This window comes from Erpetoichthys calabaricus, chromosome 15 (genome assembly GCF_900747795.2).
Source record: "Erpetoichthys calabaricus chromosome 15, fErpCal1.3, whole genome shotgun sequence".
Lineage (NCBI taxonomy): Eukaryota > Metazoa > Chordata > Cladistia > Polypteriformes > Polypteridae > Erpetoichthys > Erpetoichthys calabaricus.
Genome location: NC_041408.2, coordinates 56,460,477 through 56,482,288, shown reverse-complemented (window position 1 = coordinate 56,482,288; position 21,812 = coordinate 56,460,477). Strand labels below are relative to the sequence as shown.

Below are 21,812 nucleotides of genomic sequence, written 5' to 3'. Positions count from 1 at the left end.
CAGACACGCAAGAGACACACACAGGCAAGCGAGAGAGAGACACACACACACACAGGCACGCGAGAGAGAGAGAGAGACACACACACACAGGCACGCAAGAGACACACACACACACACACACAGGTCACACACACAGGCAGCGCGAGAGAGACACACACACAGGCAGCGCGAGAGAGACACACACACAGGCGAGCAAGCGAGAGAGAGGGCTGGACACAAGGTAGAGATGGCAGTTAAAGAATGCACTGGGCTTGTTTTTGTTTTCACTTCTGTTTACAGCGATTACTTCGTAGCATGCATTGTTGCAATGTTACTTTTCTTGGTGGTTTATTAAATTATGGATTTTTTCAAATGTTCATTTTTTTCCCTGTGCTTAACACTCATTAAAAAAAGTGTTTTTAGCCAGCAGTTGGTAGCGCTATAGCGCGAACTATTGTAGTGTTAGTTTTCTCTGTTGTTCAAGGTTTTCTCAGTGTTATTCAATGTTTTTACATTTAGTTTTCTATTACGCTGTGTATTCTATGGTTTAATTAACTATATTTGTGCTTAAAAATTAAAAAAAAATATATATTTACATACAGTTCATATGGTCTGGAACGGATTAATTCTATTTACATACAATCCAATGGGGGAAATTGCTTCGGTTTATGACCAAATCGGGCTACGACCAGAGTTTTGGAACGAATTATGGTCGTGAAACGAGGTTCCACTGTATATAACAAACATGCTATTTAATCATCCACTAATCTACCACTATTTTTTTAACCTTAGGCATGATGTCATCAAAATAAAGCAACTTAAAAATGATAGATTAACAATGATTTCATTATACGATGAGGATTTTAGTTCTTCCATGGCACAAAATAATTTTGTAAAAAGTAATGTAATCTGCCCACATAAAACAACCAACCATTGTGCACAGGTGTTTGAACCAGTTGTGCTCATAACAGGAATGTTAAAAGTCTCCTTTAGCTCAGTGGTAATGTCCCTGTCTTTGAATCATAGCAACTCGAGGATGAATCCAGCAGGGAGACAAACTTGTAGGGCCAAAAAAATCGCAAAGAACCCTTGGCTGCTACAGTATGCCCTTTGTTTGGAAGCCCATTAAACTGTATGAAGATGAAAGATATACTAACTGCAACTTGCACCAGGGAAAAATGTCAGCTATGATTTGGCTAAAGTGAAGAAGTCTAGGGATACAAATTTAAGACATTTTAAGATTACATCATACAGCAGACTACATTGACTTTCAACAACATTTATTATATATGAGAAAAAACTGTTCCTTTGACACATTTGTTCACTTCTTTAACTGATTCTTGAAAGTACTATAAAATTAATAAAATTCATTTAAAATTGATGTTTTACTAATAATAAATACAGTTAGGTCCATAAGTATTTGGATAGTGGCACAATTTTCATAATTTTGGCTCTGTGTGCCACTAGAATGGATGTGAAATTAAGCAATCGTTATGTGATTAAAGTATAGACTTTCAGCTTTAATTTAAGGGATTTACCAAAAATATCGCATGAGACATTTAGGAATGACAGACATTATTCTGCATAGCCCCTCCATTTCCAGGGGCACAAAAGTATTTGGACATTTGACTGACAAGCTGTTCCATTAGCCAGGTGGGAGCAGTTCTCTCATTATTTCATGAATTATTTCAAATACAATAATTTCAAATCCATTGTGGTGGCATACAGAGCCAAAATTATGAAAATAGTGTCACTGTCCAAATACTTATAGACTTAACTATATCTATCTTTTTAGCTGAATAAAAGAACACATTTATAGAAACCCAAAGAAATGGTCATGCCAAAAAAAAAAAAAAAAAAAAAAGCAGACAAAGAGTAAATGACCTTAAGTCTACTATTTGCAATTCACTCCGAGGTGCTGGAGGAGAGTTTGGTTGAATTTCACAGTCAAAGCAGTACTTTACCATCACCATTCCCTGGAGGTTAACAACCCCTGTCTACTCATAGACCAATAAGGGACATGTCCTTGCTCTTACAGAAGCAGCAAGGGTGTAAAAAGCAAAAAGATCTGTTAGTGTAGCTCTTCATTTACTCAATCAGAAAATAATGCAATTTCAACTGACATTATTCAGTTGCATTTTGTTGTTAGACTTATTTTACATTAAAATATGTGGTAGACTGTTACATGTTTTCATTTACTGTATATAACGTTTGCTGTACAGAATGTGTATAAAGTACTAGCCAACCCGTGGCGTAGCACCGCATAATTATGTATTGATGGGTGAACACTTCCTGAACAACACAGTTGTCCAAATGGCGTGGGTTTGTGGATACCACTGTGAGTGAATGAAAAGATAGACCTCTGGAGAGAGCAACATATAATTGTCCGTGACTGAAAGCGGGATCGTCTGTGACGAAGAAGGCACGCTGGTGAAAGTTACTTCGTCGGTAGGGATAAGTGTCAGTACTTGTAGATTAAGGTGTAGCGAGTCTTTGTTGTTGACGCTTAATATAGCTTGCGTACTGAAATGTTCCGGAGTCACAGTTGAGAAACACTTTTTTAGTGTCATTTAAGCACAGGGAAAAAATGAACATATGAAACATCCATAATGTAATAAGCCACCAAGAAAAGTAAAATCGCAACAATGCTATCTACGACCCAATCGCTGTAAACAGAAGTGAAAACAAATTCGAGCCTGGTGCATTCTTTAACTGCCTTGTGGTGCAGTGGTAGTGCTGCTGCTTTGCAGTAATGAGACTGTGGAAGATTGTGGGTTCGGTTCCCGGTTCCTCCCTGTGTGGATAGCGCTTTGAATACTGAGAACACCGCTATATCAATGTAATGAAGTATTATTATTATGCGTCCAGCCATCCCTCTCTGTCGCGTGCGCCTGTATGTGTGGGTGTGTGTCGCTCTCTCTCTCTGCCTCGCTCGCTGCATGTGTTCCTGCAGGCATACGCCAAATAATTATTTATTCATGGCTGACTCACGCCACTTTTTTAATGTTTTTTAAGCAGAGGAACAAAATTGAACATTTGCAAAATCCGTAATGTAATAAACCACCAAGAAATGTAATATTGCAACAATGCACGCTACAAACCAACATACAATCATCGTTCAGTACGCACTGCCTGCTCATGTGCCCGCCCCCAACTCCTCACCTGAGTCGCTGTCGTCTGTGCACCTCTGAGCCACGTTGTCCTTTCATTGCTCCTTGCGGTTCCGGCTGCTTTTCTATATATAATCCACCAAGTCACCCAACCATGAGAGTAGCGGCGTGGGGGGGGTGAGGGGTGTGTACAAAGGGCAGGGACGTATTCAGAGGGAGCGTGTGACCCGCACTTACTGGGTATTCCTCATTCGTGGGGAACAATTGCAAGCCCCGGTGCCCATTACGAATGGGGTTCAACGGCTTACCCACGCCTGTCGGCGCCAGGTAGACGCATGTTGATCCATTCAGTGTAGCGCGCGTGCAGTACCGGACATCACATACCTGTTAATGCTCAATCTCACGTGGCTGAAAGCCACTTGTCCCTCTAAGAAGTTGGACGCCTACCGCTTGGCGATCACGTAACTATTAAGCAGGAGGGAGTCTCATTCGTTTTCGGAATTAACCAGACTAATCGCTCCACCAACTAAGTACGGCCATGCAACACCACGCACAGAATCGAGAAAGAGCTATCAATCTGTCAATCCTCTCCGTGTCCGGGCAGGGTGAGGTTTCCCGTGTTGAGTCAAATTAAGCAAGATTTGTGTGTGGCGAGTTGTTGTGCCCAGGCACATGAGCAGGCACTGTGAATGCCTTGAGAGCGTGGGTGGACGCGTGCCGGGGAATAATGAGTATCTATATATCTTCTTAGATACAGACAGCGTCTGATAGTTGTGATGGTTTTACACTCCAGTACATTGCGGTGAACGCTGGTAACAGTCAGGCGGGCAGGTGTATTAGAGGTGGTGCTCTTTGAGTTGGTGAGTGTGTCTCACTAGCGGTTCGAGTTCTTGGGCGGTGCTCTGTCGTTTGTATCCCACGGTCAGATGACTTGGTGGATTATATATGGAAATGCAGCCGAAGCCGAAAAGAATAATGAAAAGTCAACGTGGCTCAGTGGTGCATGTGTACTGTAGCAGAGACGAAAGCGAGTTGTTCCGTCCGGGCACATGAGCAGGCACCGTGAATGCCTTGAGAGCGTGGGTAGACACGTGCTCGAGTTGGTGGGCTGGGCTTTGTGAGTTGACTGACATGGCTATTTTTGCGTATCCCATGGTTGTCTTCCGGCAGTGTGAATGCCTCGAGAGACAGGGCGTCCTTGTTTGGTGAGTTGTTGCAGTGTGCGAGTTAAAAGCTGCGATGGTTTTACACGCTGGTAACAGTCAGGCAGGCGGGCGGGCAGGCATTCTCGTCCCATGGTCTTCGAGTTGGTGGCCGTGGCTCTGTGAGTTGTCAGCGTATCCCATCGTCTTAGCGTTGGCGGGCTAAGAGTGGTTTATTTATCGTGCATATCCTATGTTTTACACGCTGCATACAGCAATTCACATCCGCGATAAACATGCCTCTTCTTAGATGGTCCTGCCACATCCACCCTCGTTCTCGAAGCATACACACCGCCTGGTCATGGGCGGGGAAACGTTTTCCGTGTTCCTGCAGGACCATCTAAGAAGACGCATGTTTGTTGCAGATGCGAATTGCTGTATGCAGCGTGTAAAACAGTTTGCGATGGTGCACGTAGTCGTGCGTCGTAACCGAAAAGTCAACGTGGCTCAGAGGTCCATGTGTACTCTAGCACAGACGAACATAAATGACGGAGTTTTTTCCGAGTCGTCACATCTGAGTTGGTGGGCGTGGCTCTGCGAGTTGTTGTCGTATCCAATGGTCTTAGAGTTGGTGGGCGTGGCTCCTTCCTGCGTGCGCCATAGGTGTCTTACTTGTCGGCAGCTTAGTGAATCCATGCCCCTTCCTGCGTGCTTTCATGGGTGTCTTCCTTATCCTGCGTGCTTTCATGGGTGTCTTGCTTACTCTGGCGGCGGCTTAGTGAATTATATATATATACAGATAATAATCTATTAAAATACATAAATATTTTAACAAAGTACATTGTTAAATTACTTAAAATTTTTTGCAACCTGTAAGGAACTCCTATACTGTCGCTTATACAGTTGGGATCTGGGGATTTACCGTTGTGAAATGGCAAAATGCTTTCAGAAGTATGAAACCTTTTTTATTTTGTTGGGTTTGAGAATGGCTAACTGAAGCTAACTATATCAGTTTATTTTCATTTGCTGGAGCACAGTATTATTGGAAAGCAAAACTTTAAAATGAATTGCTGAATGGAATCAAATTCAGTGCACATTAATTAAATGAAGGATATATTCCGTGGTAGTTTGCCAAAAGTCAGATGAATGGATGAGTAAGCAAGCAGAGCTTTGCTGGATTCAGTTTTGAAGGATCTATAAACAACATGAAAATAACTACTATACTGGCGGTATTTTGTATACCAAGAATTGAGGGCTAACATTCTGACATGTTTCTTCTCCTCCCCACTCACATGTTTATTGAGAACACTTCAGATTAAAATGATGTAAAGCAGCACGTAAGGTAAAACAAACTAAAAAATATATAGTTTGGGTAATAAATGTTTTAAACATTCTTTTATGTCATGGTTTTATTAATAAGATTATTTAATAGCGTAACAATTTAAATAATTGAAACAGGCTGTTAAAAATAGCACCTATATATTTTTAGTTTACATTAAAAAAAAAAAAGAGATGATGCTAGTTGTTAAGCCAGACGACCACTTTTAAAATTTAGTGTTGAGCCCTGTTGACATCAAACTATTCCACTCTGCCACCCCCAAATTCTGACCTTTAGTGCTCAAGACACAGGTATCACTTTTAACTCCACTTCGACATCGGCCTGGAAAGCCTACATGTGGCCATTGCAATCCTTAAATTCTACAGGGCTAGTGACATGCCGTGCATTACTGCTGTCAGTCTGCCTGCTGTTATACTATCTTAATTTGTGGGGGGGTAATTTGGATCACAGATGAAATCCGGGGCAATGAAATGCATATCCAGCAACAATCAATTAGAATTTTAGTTATCACAAAAGTACCTTTAGTAAAATAAATTTAGGAATTTCACTAACATAAAACAAGAGTCTCTATCTTTCGACTTTAGCAAATTCATCTTTGGTTTTAAGCATTTTGAAATACCACTGATTTACACAAAGCAAGTTTTCTTTTGATTGGGTTCATATATTGCCTATTCCTCATGTCTGATAATTTGTTATCAATAAAGAAAGGAAACAAAATGTTTACAAAGCTTAATTAGTACATTTTCTGCTATTGATGTGACTACATACTGTAGCTACTTTCACTGTATCGATAAGGTAAAAAGGTTATTTCGTAGATGCCCCTGGCATTTGCTATCATTGCAATGGTTTTATTTTCCTTTGTATACAAATACCTGAAAACCTATGTGTACCCATCTTATTTTCTGATTGATTAACAACATGCATTAATAATAATAATAATAACACTGAAACAAAATCCTTTTTAACCCACTGATATCTAAAGAAAATATATAGATTATACAGAAGGCCTTTGTTTCTTCCCAATAAACACCACTGACTCAGTAGCAGGCCATATATGGTATTAGCGTTTTCTCTTAGAATATACTGTGCTCACCCACAATGAAGGGGATTGCACTGACAGGTGCAGCTTTTCAGCAGATGACTTCAAGCTGTTTAAAGTGATGCTGGCATGAAAGGCAAGGAGTGCATAAGGATATAAAGCTTTTCCTTAACGCCCAAGTATGTTAAGCTGGAATGTAGTTGGTGCCAGTTCACTCCAAATAACCGACTGCATAAGGATTTGAGAGTTACATTTTCTGGTAATTCCTTAAAATTGTCTATATGCTTTTCTAAACTTTTTGGTATACTAAGGCTCTACAAAGACTCACTGTAGTTTAGTTTGCTATTTTACTCAGTGCTTGCTTTGATTTAAATGTCTTGATAATTATTTGAACATAGCTTGCCTATTTATACAACATGTCAAAATCAGCAAAAATACATACCAGCACTCAGTACAGATTTAAGCAAATTAAGAAGGTGACAGGGGAACTTTTTGTTTATTATTTTTTTCTTTTAAACGTGTAAAGTATGATATCATCAAAACAAACCACACAGATAATATAAGGCAAAATCTCAATCCAAACTCTCCCTCCACTGGCCTCATATAGGCACTGCAAATATAAAACTCGCCCCCACCATTTACTAAAAAAAAAAAAAAAAAAACAGCATTGCCTTCTGAAACTCTCCAGTATTCATGAAGAAATTCTGCTAACTGACAGAGTCTGTCAGTGGTTTACAACTACAGATTAATGCTGCAAAATTAGCACTACATCCAAATATTTTATTTATTAGCAGTTTTTTACCTGCCTGCAAGCAAACTATTTGGGTTAGACTAGAACTTTTAAAATATTACTGTTGTGTTCTGTAAAATTCTACTCAATTGGAAAGGCCTCCTTTTATTTTGTTTACCATGAACCAAACAGAAAAGCAATTTGCCACCATAAAAAATGTGCATACAGCGTTCATTCTGTTTTTAGTGAGTGAAGAAACGAGTGTTACTACTAAATAAAAAAAATAGCACGACTTTTTTCTTACAGGATAATACATACATGCAAAAAACATTCTCAAACTCACTTATTCAATTCAGAATTCTGGGGACTGCAGCCTATCCCTGCATCTCTGAGCACAAAACATGAATAAACACCTGACAGGATGCAAGTCAATCACCAACAGTACTATATATAGGTTGTGTATCACTAATCTGAAATTCAGTAATCTGAAACACTTCTATGGTAAGCGCACTTTGAATAAAAACACTAAACAGAAATACTACCAACCTTATGATTGCTTGTGATCACAAGGTTGGAAGTCATCTAATCTGAAATCAGACCATAACTTAATCAAACTTTAATTTTTATAGCTCCTATGAAAAGGAGCACTATCACAAGATGCCTTAAAAATCAACTGTATAAAAGTTAATCACTCTAAAAGGAGTTAAAGCCTTTCAATTAGGCCGGCACATATTGAAGAACTGCAAAATATTACAGAGTGCAATATCACAAAACCTGTAAAAGATAGTAGATGAGAAATATCACTCTACTGAGAAACTGAACCGCATGCTTTTAGTAATATACTTGTATATTGAGGATGATAGGGGTGGTGTTAAGCTATCCACTAATTTTAAATATTGCCAAGGAGCAAAATATCTTATGTGTTTAGCACACGACATGCCAATCTTTAGTTATGTGGAAAAAAAATTAAAGAATCATATCTTGTTGAAAAAAATGTATATTTTCCTTCCTAAATATTGCTACTCCTTGAGGACAAATGTATGCAATAACACAAAATGATTATTTCTGTTGAGCAAAATCTAGGGAAGTGATTTTTCCCAAAATCAACAGATCTCATTCCGACTGATTGATTCAATTTGAGGTATTGCATCTGCAGACCTGACAGAGAGAAGTATCTTTGAAAGTGGTCAAATCGTGTTCAGGGATCCCAGAAAGGTGGAAAACAATTGAACCTCCGTGTCACCACATTCTACCTCTACACATCTAAGGTATATACAGTATATGGAAGGTAAATATATATATATATATATATATATATATATATATATATATATATATATACATACATACACACTCACACACATTACATTATATTGTAACTAGCCAAACCCCGCAGCTCGACCCACATAGTAGTGAAACAGGACAGTGAGGAGGGCCCTGCCTGGCTCCCTACTCTTGATGTCACGCTTCCCTCTCCCCTCAGCCCGCAGCCTCTTTCTTGGATTACCACGAATATATCGCTTCTGCAAGCGAACTATGATTCTAAGCGCAATGAGAGAAGCTGCAAAATCAACCGGAATGTTCAAGCAAATTATAGAAAAAAAAACACAATCTAAATCCGTTAAATTGTTCTCTCGTTTGCTAAGCAGAGATAAGGAACGTCCCGAGGCTGGCGCGTGAGTGAGGAGTGCCCCACCCCCTTCCCCTTGGCCTGCTGTGTGTCTCTTGGATTCAAGCAAATAAATCGGTACATATGAACTATGATACATAGCGCAATGAGAGAAGTTGCAAAATCAACCATAATGTTCAAGCAAATTATAGAAAAAAACCCGATCTAAATCTGTTAAGAAAGTTCTCTCGTGAAAAGTGGACAGACAGATGCTAGATTTTTTCTACAGATATATAGATATGTATAGATAGATGTGACAAAGCACAAAGAAAGTGTCTGGGAGCACCTTGAAGGCCAATCCCGCATATTATAGGACACAAAAGATGACAAAAAAAAAAACATGTATGTAAAGCGCAAGTTGTAGAGTCGTCTTAAATTTTTTATCATACTTTCCAAGATGTTGACAGTTCCTGTTTTGAGGTTTTCTGGGGCAGGTCTAGGTGGGCTGTCCCCGGAAGTGACATCACTATATATGTTTTAAGCTGTCCTAGGTCAGCCTCATTTGAAAAGTCAAACAGCTTACAGTCTCAGTCACAACTGAGTCAAGCTATTATTTTAGTGCAGAATGAATATGGAAAACCACAATGATAACATAAGTCAGGACAAAGCTTCAGACAGCAAAAACAACCTAATGTGAGTTGAAACTTTACGTTCTATATATGAGCAAATACTGTAATCCATAAAACCATCCAACCCAATTAATCCAGCTCAGGGTGGTGCCATGTCAGAGCCTATCCTGACACAAGAGGCACAAGAAAAGAAACAGCTTTAGACAGGGCGCCAGTCTACCACTAGGGGATACTCACACCTATGTCTACATTCAAATTAGGCAAATGTAGAATCACTAATTAATGTTAACAGGTACATCTTTGAAAATGTGGGAGTAAAATGGAATACATGGAGAAAAGTCAATGCAGACACAGGGAGAATGTGCAAACTCCTTAGAGAGAACAATTTGGTGCTATATCAAATTTAGGATGCTGGATCCATTTGGGGTTGGGGGGGGCGGGCAGCAATGCCAAATGAAGCTAAAAAAAACAGGACATTTTTAAAATTTTTTAAATATTTATTGTCTTTACGATTTACTGTAAAATATCATAATATAATATATAACTTTTCATCCTAAGTATATGTGACATGGGTTCAGTTCTCAATAACTTTTGGAAATTACTTAAATGCTTCCATATTCCATTTTGTAAACTAATCATTGTGCCACTTACCTTTACAACAAACTTGACTATCTTCATTTTGTTCCTTAAAAAAAAAAAAAAAAAATATTTATAAAAAGGATATAAATCAGAAATAATTCTTAGCTCATTGAACCCAACCAGTTTACTTGTCCAGCAGACAGCCATTGTGATAACACACTGAGCAGACCTAACCAAAACTTTTTTTTTCTTAGCCACAGTCTCCAACCCCTTCTAGTCATAATCTGTCCAACATGTTCTGGGTCTCATGTCATAAACCTGTACGTTAATGAAGGCCAATACATGCAACATCATATCAGTACTGGCAGACACTGATGTTAAACAAACCTAATTACTGTCATGTCTGACATTAAGATTTTTCCAATATCTTAGACCAGGGGTGTCAAGCTCCAGGCCTGGAGGGCCGCAGTGGCTGCAGGTTTTCATTCTGACCCTTTTCCTAATCAGTGATTAGTTTTCACTGCTAATTAAGTCCTTTTCCCTTCATTTTAATAGCCCTGTTTTTAAGGATTCAGTCCTCTGAATGTATTCCTTTCTTCATTAAATCACAGCCAAACAAAAATGAGATGTGAAACGAGCCGACAGATGATCAGCTGAGCTGGAATTTCAAACTCCAATCACTTTCTTAATGAGAAGCCGATTCTTGCTGTTAATTAAACTCATTATTTAATTCCATGCCTTGTTGCTGCTCTCATTCTGCCACAACAGACATTTCCAAAACTGTTGATTTTTCTGTTTTTTCTAAGAACACCATCAAAATGGTGACCTGAGAGATCAACCTTACTGAGACCTTCATCTTTCTTTATTTTCAGATACTGTGTGATGGGCACAGGGGAGCTGGTCATGTGGCACCTCGTTTTGTGTCTCATTATTGTTTGGCTGCTAATTAAGGAAAAAGAGACGACTAAGGGGCCTGAGTCAAGATAATTAAAACTAAGGCAAAAGAAGTTAATTAGCAGAAAAAAATCAGGTCACTAATGAAGAAGAAAGTTAGAATGAAAACCTACAGCCACTGCGGCCCTCCAGGACTGGAGTTCGACACCTGTGTCTTAGACCAACATGAGGACACATTAATTATAACCCACAGGAGCAAGAATGCAAAGTAAACACCATGCAGTCATTTTCATCATAAATACTAATAACAAAATAGCAGCATGCATCAAATGTTCAGCAAATATCTTATGTGACAGCCAAAGGAGGATAAAACAAATTACAATTGCAAAATTACAAAGCTGAAGTGGGAAAAATGCATTGTTTTCACCACAGCCTGCTGCTCTGTGGTCATCTGCACTGTTATTTAAGAAAGTTAAGATACTCAGTCAAATTACACTAAAGACAAAATTCATTGTTCTGACATTTATGGCTAAAGTACATTAAGTTTAAATTTAAAACAGCCTAGAAACTACATAAAACACTGACAGCATACATTAATTACTCTGATTTGTTCATGACACTAAGATACTGTAATTGTCAAAGGTCAAAAATGTTAAGCGAAACAAAGTGTTTACCTAATATAAGTAGAAAACACTTAAATCATTGTTTGACAGAAATCTTTTTGTGAATCTTTATATAAATAAACTTAAAAAAAAGTAAGAAACAAATAAAATTGATTTTAAAATCTGCAGATGTCATCTCTAATTAGCATGAACATGGAATTTGCATATTTGTATATCCTAAACACACAAGATACAACTTCTGTGGGTGGTGTTAAGGGATGAACTGACTCCACCCAGTGCAGTGCTGCAGCAAATCATCTTTGATGTTGTCATGGAATTTTAATCACTTCACCTTGTCATGGAGAGTTAGCTTCACAATCCTAGGAACCTCATGCTAGTTACTTGTATTCACAACTGCATTCTTTCTGTTGCTACCTATAGCTCAATACACAACACAAGAAACTTAATAAAGTATGACTTATCAATACAGAGCTTCTCTTTAGTAACTCAGCTCTCACTTTACAGTCACCATTGTCCTCCATAACTATCCTATACTGCTCCTGAAGCCCTGTCCCTGCTGCACTAATCATTTGTGACCTTGAGTCTGTAGTTCTTCCTCTTGAGGCAGTTCAATGACCACAGATTTGACAAGTGAATCACATATCACAATCAAAATTAAGAGCAATTAAAAGGGCATCATCAAAAGCAAACAGGCAACCATCAGTGCCCCAAACTGGGCACTTTCAATCAACAATTGTGTCCGGAAAGCTTATACTGTACTTAAAGAAACAAAATAAGCTTACAACAGTATGCCCCACCTTAAGAATATCCGACTTAATATCAAAGTTGAGGATACAAAAGTATTATGCTCTTTAAATACAGAATAGCAGGCAACTGCCACCTCTCAACTGTTTTCGCTTTCTGCATCTTCAAAAGTCAGGTCTCCAGAGCTATAAAACAGAAGGACAAAGAGCCGATCCATAATGCTTCTACTGAGTATATGATCTGATAATTAATCAGCGTCCTCTTTTCTGTATTCTGGTACGTACATGTTTTCTCTCCAATACTTTATGAACATTCTGTAGGCTCAGTTTTAGAAAATGAGGACCACCACCCCATTATATCAGTCTGGAGGGACCACCCCCCCAAATCCCCCCCCCCCCACCCCCAAAGGGGCATGCCAGCCAAAATAATGTAACAAGAGGCCATATTAACTAGGCTCGCTAAATGGTTCTCTCCACTGTTCAGTGGCATATAATGGCAAGGTTAACTTTTCTTTACCCTCAAGTGAATAGTCTGTTTGCCATTAATTTTCTGAGGTCATCAGAAAATCATTCCCCATAACTTTACTGTCTTTTCAGCTCATTGTGTACTCAAAACAAAAAAAAATAAAATCTGTGTGTGTGTGTACAATCGTACACAATGAGCTGAAAAGACAGTAAAGTTATGGGCAATGATTTTCTGATGACCTCAAAAAAAAAAAAAATGATATGATCTGCAACAAAACATGAGGTTAAGGGTCCCATCATTTTTCTCTATGCCATTTTTATTTGTGTTATTGTTTGAAACATTCTGTTGAATCAAAACTCTATAAGGCATAGTCTGATTTTTGTTAAATATAGAATAAACAATTACTTTGCCAGTTTCAATTTATTTCAGAGACAATTGTGGGTTCTTTTTTCGGAAGGGGTACCAACAAATTTGTCCACATCTGGATGGATATACAAGTATTTTAAAGCTGCTGTTACTGTTAGTACTTATACATTTTATATTGTATTACAAAAAATGTCATAATATTGTTCACTTCAATAATGGAAGTCCTTCAATAAAAAGCGATTTAATGTGATTTCCGTTTTGCCATGGTATTGAGTATTATAACAACATTTCACTGGTATTGGAATCAAATACAAAAAATCTGGTATTGTGACATCCCTAGTAGGGAGTACAATACTCAAAGGTTATGATGCTAGGAATGGTACAAATTAGTTAATACTACCATTTACATTTTTAAAATATAATTTTAACGAAAGTTCTATACTGGCTAAGAAAGGAAAAAGACACTTCAGAGTAATCTTATAAAGTTCATTTCTCTTTTAAGCCCAGTGTCCTAAACACCAATAACAAAATTTAATTAAAATACAAACACAAAAAGGTATGCAAACTTAAAAACAAAATTCCACTCAAAACATACAAAAGTTTTTTTATATATATTCTAAGAACATTTCTTAAAACACCTAAAGATCATTTAGATATTAAGTTATTTATTAATAATTTTTTCATTTATACTTTCAACTTTAATAGGTCAGCCACACTGCAGTAGCTTACATCACAGTAAAATGACAACAGTCACAAGACTAACGTGAAAGTTTGAAAAAACAACCATGATGGACAATGACACATTTACTCCGAAGTACACAAAAGTGGCACCACAGGACACAGAAAAAAAAGAAAGAAAAACAAAGCTTTTAGTAACTGACAAAAAAAAATATTACTACGATCGATCGATCGATCGATATAGATACTTTATTAATCCCAATGGGAAATTCACATAGCCTCAGTAACAACTCTAACAAGGATAAGATATGCTGAACTAATGAGATGTTTGCCTTGACTTAAATGCTAAGACTGATAAGACTGGCTAAAGACTGCCTCCTTCAGTAATTTTATCTGTCTTGGGAATTTTAAGTAGGCCTACATCACAACATCAAATTATACACCTTTTTTAAAAATAGGCATTAATGTGTTATGCAAGGCCGGTGACTTTTTTAAAATGGCTCTAAATGTACTAATGTATCAATGTAGCTATTTAAGAACTAGGGATATACCGTTATCCTTACAAGTTTAAGTTATGATCCTTACTGCTGTGTTATAAATTAGTTGTACAATAGAGTGGTACTTGATTTTTTTAAAATGAATTAAAGACTTTTCAAAACTCTGGAAATTAACAAACCTGTCTTTACTTCACAATAGTTCTGAGTAGGAACAAAGCAGGCTTTAAAACAACTTAAATTGTGACAAATAAAGTTTATCTTGTATCATAATTGGATTTAGCCATACTAAAATTCAGAGTTTGAGTGAAAAGTTTTCATTATTGCCTTACTTTTTGTAAAATTACAAATTCACTATGTATTATTATTGTTTTCTCTTTTGGTACACAGAAATAGATCTGTTGTCTAGTTCACCTGTTGAATACTAATCTATATTTGTAAAAATATAGCTTTTAAGAAGAAGGGGATTTCACTGGAAGGCAGAACTGCAATAGTTAAAAAAAAAAGACAATACTGTATACTGTGATTTACAGTATACCTTGTACAAGTTCTGTTAAATTTGTCATTTCACAGACAGTATAAATGAAACAGCGCCAGCTGGCTGTTTGGGGCTTTGTGATTTAAGTAAATGAGTGATGGGTGGGGTACACAAAGAGTAGCACAAACCAATAGTGAAGACAGGTGAGTGAATATGGGGAGTTGTCCTAGACAGGAGAAAGAGATGGGATGATGTGTGGCGTGGACAGTGAGCTACGACATGAAAGGAGTAAAGTTCAGTGAATCTCTAGGAAGATGTGGTTAGAAAGCTTGAGTGCAGGTGGCTGTGGCTATGAACGTAGGTGTTGCTTTGCCAGGAACAAAAAGGAAGGGAGACAGAAGGAACTGGCAAGTTGGGAGTTGGTCACTTCAAATGCTACTGCAGCTTAATTTACAGGTCTTCCATGTCCAGAACAGTGAGGTCTTGGACGCCATACGTAGTTCATGATATTATTTCTATTCACATCTTCATTACTGTATAATTCCTAAAACTTTCAATTCATTCCATGAGCCACACAAATGTACAGCCTGTAAATGACAGGGCTGTAATAAGTTAATGTAAAACACGATTCAGTGTTTGAACTTTTTGGTCTGGTAATGACTTCTGGGCCAAAGCCATACTAATACAACTTAAAAAACAAATTAATAATAACACTATAGTAGTACATCTACTCTCAGATGCCCCAACCACAGCCAGTGAACATAACACTAGAAATAAACTCAAATTCTTTAGTGGATAAGCTAAAAACCCACATCTGATGCTCAGTTTTAGTTCACTTAGCTTGCTACAATTGTTTGATTCATGTGTAGTGCATGTTGCAAGGTTAGATTTGTGATGTGCTGTACTTTTTATTAGAATTTAAATCATTTTCAATTTTGACAGTTTACTTCGGGTTTTATTGGTTGAAAATTTTTGTTCCACGCTTTCAATGAGGTAAACTGTTGTTTCAATGCACTAGGCCTGTTTCAATTTGCATATTGCTTTTGATCTAAAGCCTCTAAAACGTTACAATGGTACAAGATCACAAAAGAAAGTGTTTAATTCAAATCTAATTGAAGCGGCTATTTTCACAGAATGTGCTACTGGGTGAAATTATACTTATACCCAAAATTCCCAACTAATTACCTGCTTCAGTTCACAATAATGCAAAAAATGACCATTAACAAAAGTCAAAGTCAATCAGTAGAAAGAGCAGGAATTGATCTACTACAGGAATGTTTTACACAAGGGCAATTGTATGTAGCATGTTCAAGAGTAAGGACCTTCGGTGAACTAATAGTATTAGCCCCTGGTAAAAATAACTACAAATACTGCATATAAAATGCAATCAGATACATAGTTTACTGATACATCCAATTAACTGACAAAACTATAACTGAGGCCCACTCTCTTAGGAAATTTCCAGCCACTCCTTCCTATTAGTGAGCAGAACACACTCATTTTGTATCAATTAATAAACCTTTCAAATCATGCAAAATCACAAGGCTATTAAAAAATTACAACAATATATAGTAACAAGATGGTAAACAATATAATCATCAACAGAGGTGGCTTAGGAATGAATGTTGATGGGACAAAAGCAGAATAACAATGGGATATGTTACCCAAAATAAAAAAGATTAAGGATTTAAAAAAAATGCATTAAAAAAAACAAACAATAAAGAATTAGTCTACATTGCAGACAAGTCTGTGTCCACACAGTGCCCTCTCCGTCACTAGAATTACTCACAACACAACATCAGTGACTTACTTCTACATCCACCCCCCTGTAACATTTAGACAATCTACTAGAATCACAACACTCCAAGTTCTGGACAGCAGTCAGCCAGACTATTCTAACTGCATAAAATCATTTGCTACAATGAATTCCAAATGCAAGTTGTCTTACTAAGCAAAGTTTAAATCAGATCCTGATGGTGACTTAATGGCTCCAAGCAATTCACTACAGTTTGGCATCCACTAGTGGGTCACTGGATGATGAGGCTGCTGAAGGGATGGAAATCTGCTGCACACTCCTCCTCAGACCAGACTCAACACTACTGCGTCTTCCTCCCCTAAAATATTAGAACTGCCAAACTAATCTGAACCTTTCAAAAGAAAGCCTTACAGTTCAGTCTTTCACACTTGCATTTTTTTTACTCTCCAGTTATTATTAGGATTTGGGAACATTTAAACTGAAGCGCCACTTTTTTTTATCTTACTTTCTGTAACTGTTCCTTGTGTATTACTTTGTCTAGCTTTTGTTGTAATGGATTTTTCAGCTTATTTCTATATTGTTGTACAATTTTCCCCGCTGTTGATTGGTTGAAAGGTTGTCTTATTTTAATTTCTTATGTCTTTTATTCTTCTTTTCTTCATTATGTAAAGCACTTTGAGCTACTTTTTGTATGAAAATGTGCTATATAAATAAATGTTGTTGTTGTTGTTGATGGAGGATCTTGGAAAAGCTGCCTATCTTGCTTCTGCTTTTTGTACAATATTAAATTTTATTATTTTCATGCATTTGTCAGTTTCAAACTGCTTTGGAATCACAAGTGCATTGAAAATTGCAATACATTAGCACATGATGTTAAACCACTTCATAAAATTTAAATAGATTTAAAGTTGCTTGAAGGCTGTAAAAAGGAGACCATATTGTATAACCATATACTAAAGGTCCTCTATCATTTGACTTACTTTGAATTATTTGTTTAGTCACTTCTCACTTTTGGAGGGCAGATGGAAAATATCCCATAGACAGTCAATGCAGTAAAAAAAGTCAAGTAAGCCTTTTTCAAAAGCTACCAGTAGATGGTGCTCTTGCGTACTTTAAGTAAAAAATGTTCAGGCATGTAAAAAAAGGTTTATCACAATGTCAATTTATTTATAAAGTACATTTAAAACAACATCAGTAATGCTGTAGCCAGAGTACTACACCCCTACATTTATCACTACCTCAAATGCCTAAAATTAGAATCAGATGCTCCAGATCAGAAGCAAATGATTAGAACACCATCAGAGAGGATCTTGTCTGAACCGGTCTTATTTAAATCACAAGACATTTAGTATGGTTTGCTCTTTGTTAAAGTGTGCATCATCACCATGCTGAGACTGAAAATGCTTCCTGAGACCTTCCTAAAGAAGGTTATACAGTGCATCCGGAAAGTATTCACAGCGCATCACTTTTTCCACATTTTGTTATGTTACAGCCTTATTGCAAAATGGAATAAATTCATTTTTTCCTCAGAATTCTACACACAACAACCCATAATGACAGCGTGAAAAAAGTTTACTTGAGGTTTTTGCAAATTTATTAAAAATAAAAAAACTGAGAAATCACATGTACATAAGTATTCACAGCCTGTGCTCAATACTTTGTCGATGCATCTTTGGCAGTAATTACAGCCTCAAGTCTTTTTGAATATGATGCCACAAGCTTGGCACACCTATCCTTGGCCAGTTTCGCCCATTCCTCTTTGCAGCACCTCTCAAGCTCCATCAGGTTGCATGGGAAGCATCGGTGCACAACCATTTTAAGATCTCTCCAGAGATGTTCAATCGGATACAAGTCTGGGCTCTGGCTGGGCCACTCAAGGACATTCACAGAGTTGTCCTGAAGCCACTCCTTTGATATCTTGGCTGTGTGCTTAGGGTAGTTGTCCTGCTGAAAGATGAACCGTCACCCCAGTCTGAGGTCAACAGCGCTCTGGAGCAGGTTTTCATCCAGGATGTATCTGTACATTGCTGCAGTCATCTTCCCTTTATCCTGACTAGTCTCCCAGTTCCTGCCGCTGAAAAACATCCTCACAGCATGATGCTGCCACCACCATGCTTCACTGTAGGGATGGTATTGGCCTGGTGATGAGCGGTGCTTGGTTTCCTCCAAACGTGACGCCTGGCATTCACACCAAAGAGTTCAATCTTTGTCTCATCAGACCAGAGAATTTTCTTTCTCATGGTCTGAGAGTCCTTCAGGTGCCTTTTGGCAAACTCCAGGCGGACTGCCATGTGCCTTTTACTAAGGAGTGGCTTCTGTCTGGCCACTCTACCATACAGGCCTGATTGGTGGATTGCTGCAGAGATGGTTGTCCTCCTGGAAGGTTTTCCTCTCTCCACAGAGGACCTCTGGAGCTCTGACAGAGTGACCATCGGGTTCTTGGTCACCTCCCTGACTAAGGCCCTTCTCCCCCGATCGCTCAGTTTAGATGGCCGGCCAGCTCTAGGAAGAGTCCTGGTGGTTTCGAACTTCTTCCGCTTACGGATGATGGAGGCCACTGTGCTCATTGGGAGCTTCAAAGCAGCAGAAATTTTTCTGTAACCTTCCCCAGATTTGTGCCTCGAGACAATCCTGTCTCAGAGGTCTACAGACAATTCCTTTGACTTCATGCTTGGTTTGTGCTCTGACATGAACTGTCAACTGTGGGACCTTATATAGACAGGTGTGTGCCTTTCCAAATCATGTCCAATCAACTGAATTTACCACAGGTGGACTCCAATTAAGCTGCAAAAACATCTCAAGGATGATCAGGGGAAACGGGATGCACCTGAACTCAATTTTGAGCAGCATGGCAAAGGCTGTGAATACTTACGTACATGTGCTTTCTCAATTTTTTTATTTTTAATAAATATGCAAAAATCTCAAGTAAACTTTTTTCACGTTATCATTATGGGGTGTTGTGTGTAGAATTCTGATGAAAAAAATGAATTTAATCCATTTTGGAATAAGGTTGTAACATAACAAAATGTGGAAAAAGTGATGCGCTGTGAATACTTTCCGGATGCACTGTAGATATATATGAGACTGAGAAGGGATTTAAAAAGATCTCCAAACAATTGGAAACCAACCATTCCACTGTTCTGAAGATCTTCTGCAAGTGAAGAAGATATCAAACTGCCAACATGTCCACGCCAGGCCATTACAGCAAGTTCAGCCTGACAGCAGAACACAAGATGTTGAAAGAAGTCTCTAAAAACCATTTAATCATGGAACCTACAGGTAACTCTTTCTACTGTTGATATCAAAGGGCAGCTGTCTACCATTAGAAAAAGCCTGCACAAATTAGATGTCTTTGGGAGGTTGGTCAGCAGGAAGCAAAAAGAACATCAGGGCAAGACTAAAGTTTGCAAGTGATCACCTAGGCAAAGACCAGGGGCCTCATGCGTAATGCAGTGCGTAGAACTCACATTAAAACATGGCATATGGACAAAAATGGAAATGTGTGTACGCACAAAAAAAAAAAATCAGATGCACAAAACCATGCATAAGCCAACTTCCACACACTTTGCACATGCACACGCCTGCTGTCTCACCTCGATGCCTCCAAGAATTTTGTATATTATATTATGCAAATCAATATAAATATCACCTTCCCCGTTCAGTATTTGGTTAAAATACAATGGCAAAAGCACCTGAAAAAAACAGAATTTCAGCCAATGCAAAGTGGAGGCAAGGAAAAACTTACTATTTGTTGGCATAAGCAGTGGTATAAACAACAAAAGGAAGTTGATGTAACAATACAGAGTGACAGAGAAACTCATAAGTTCAAGTTCAGAAAGTCACACAGTGCCCAAAATAAAAAAAGAAGTGGTCAGATATCAAAGTGACTGTCATACGGAAGCATATTAGGGTACAGAGAAAAAAAAAATAGGGACGCAGTGAAAAAAATGGTTGAAATGTCCACTTTAATCTCATACTTTTATCTATACTAATAAAAGGCAAAGCCCTCACTGACTCACTGACTCACTCATCACTAATTCTCCAACTTCCCGTGTAGGTAGAAGTCTGAAATTTGGCAGGCTCATTCCTTACAGCTTACTTACAAAAGTTAGGCAGGTTTTATTTCGAAATTCTACGCGTAATGGTCATAACTGGAACCTGTTTGACTGACTCACTCATCACTAATTCTCCAACTTCCCGTGTAGGTAGAAGTCTGAAATTTGGCAGGCTCATTCCTTACAGCTTACTTACAAAAGTTAGGCAGGTTTTATTTCGAAATTCTACGCGTAATGGTCATAACTGGAACCTGTTTGACTGACTCATTCATCACTAATTCTCCAACTTCCCGTGTAGGTAGAAGGCTGAAATTTGGCAGGCTCATTCCTTACAGCTTACTTACAAAAGTTAGGCAGGTTTCATTTCGAAATTCTACGTGTAATGGTCATAACTGGAACCTGTTTTTTGTCCATATACTCTAATGGAGGAGGCGGAGTCACGTATCGCGTCATCTCGTATTACGCCTCCTACGTAATCATGTGAACTGAAAACGAGGAAGAGATTTACAGCACAAGTCAAACGCGGGAACGAAGGTAAATGACGTTAATTGTTGACTGTCTTTTAATACTGTGTACTTGTTGAGTGTCTTTTAATACTGTGTAAGCATACATATTAACACATGTGCAATTAAACATGTGCATTTACGGGGTGATTTCTCAGGCTTAAAAGCTCGCCTTTTATTAAAAAGGTAAATGCAAACTCTTTTCATTCTGAAGGGCACAAACCACGTTAGATTTCAGCCGTTAAACGCGCAAAAATGTCAGTACACCAGATAAATAAGCGCAACATATTATCAGTTGTATTGTATGCTTACAATACATATAGAAATGTGTTAATCGTTAACTAATATTATGGGATGGTGTTTTTCGACTCGCGCTTTGATTTAAACGATTGCATGTCTTGGTGGGTTTGCGTAGCTTATTGTCAATATCTTTATAGCTCTTTTTAAGACTTAATTTAAAAAGGTTTTCTTTTCTTCTTAATAAAAATTTAAAAGCAGTACTTCGCCGGTGCGAAGCGCTCACTTCACTCCCTTACGGGAATCGAACCTCGGACATCAGCGCTAGAGGCTAAGCCCCTAAAATTGCGCCACGGCGTGTGG

General features: G+C 38.0%; 1 protein-coding gene across 1 annotated transcript in view; it reads right to left on the bottom strand.

Moving 5' to 3' along the window:
- slx4ip (SLX4 interacting protein) overlaps positions 1–21,812 on the bottom strand; it is a 200,314-nt gene that overhangs the window by 170,527 nt on the left and 7,975 nt on the right. The window contains exon 2 of the mRNA XM_028821106.2: positions 10,229–10,262. Within this exon, the coding sequence (XP_028676939.2) occupies positions 10,229–10,255 (27 nt within the window). The 5' untranslated portion in view covers positions 10,256–10,262. The remainder of the gene's footprint in view (positions 1–10,228; positions 10,263–21,812) is intronic.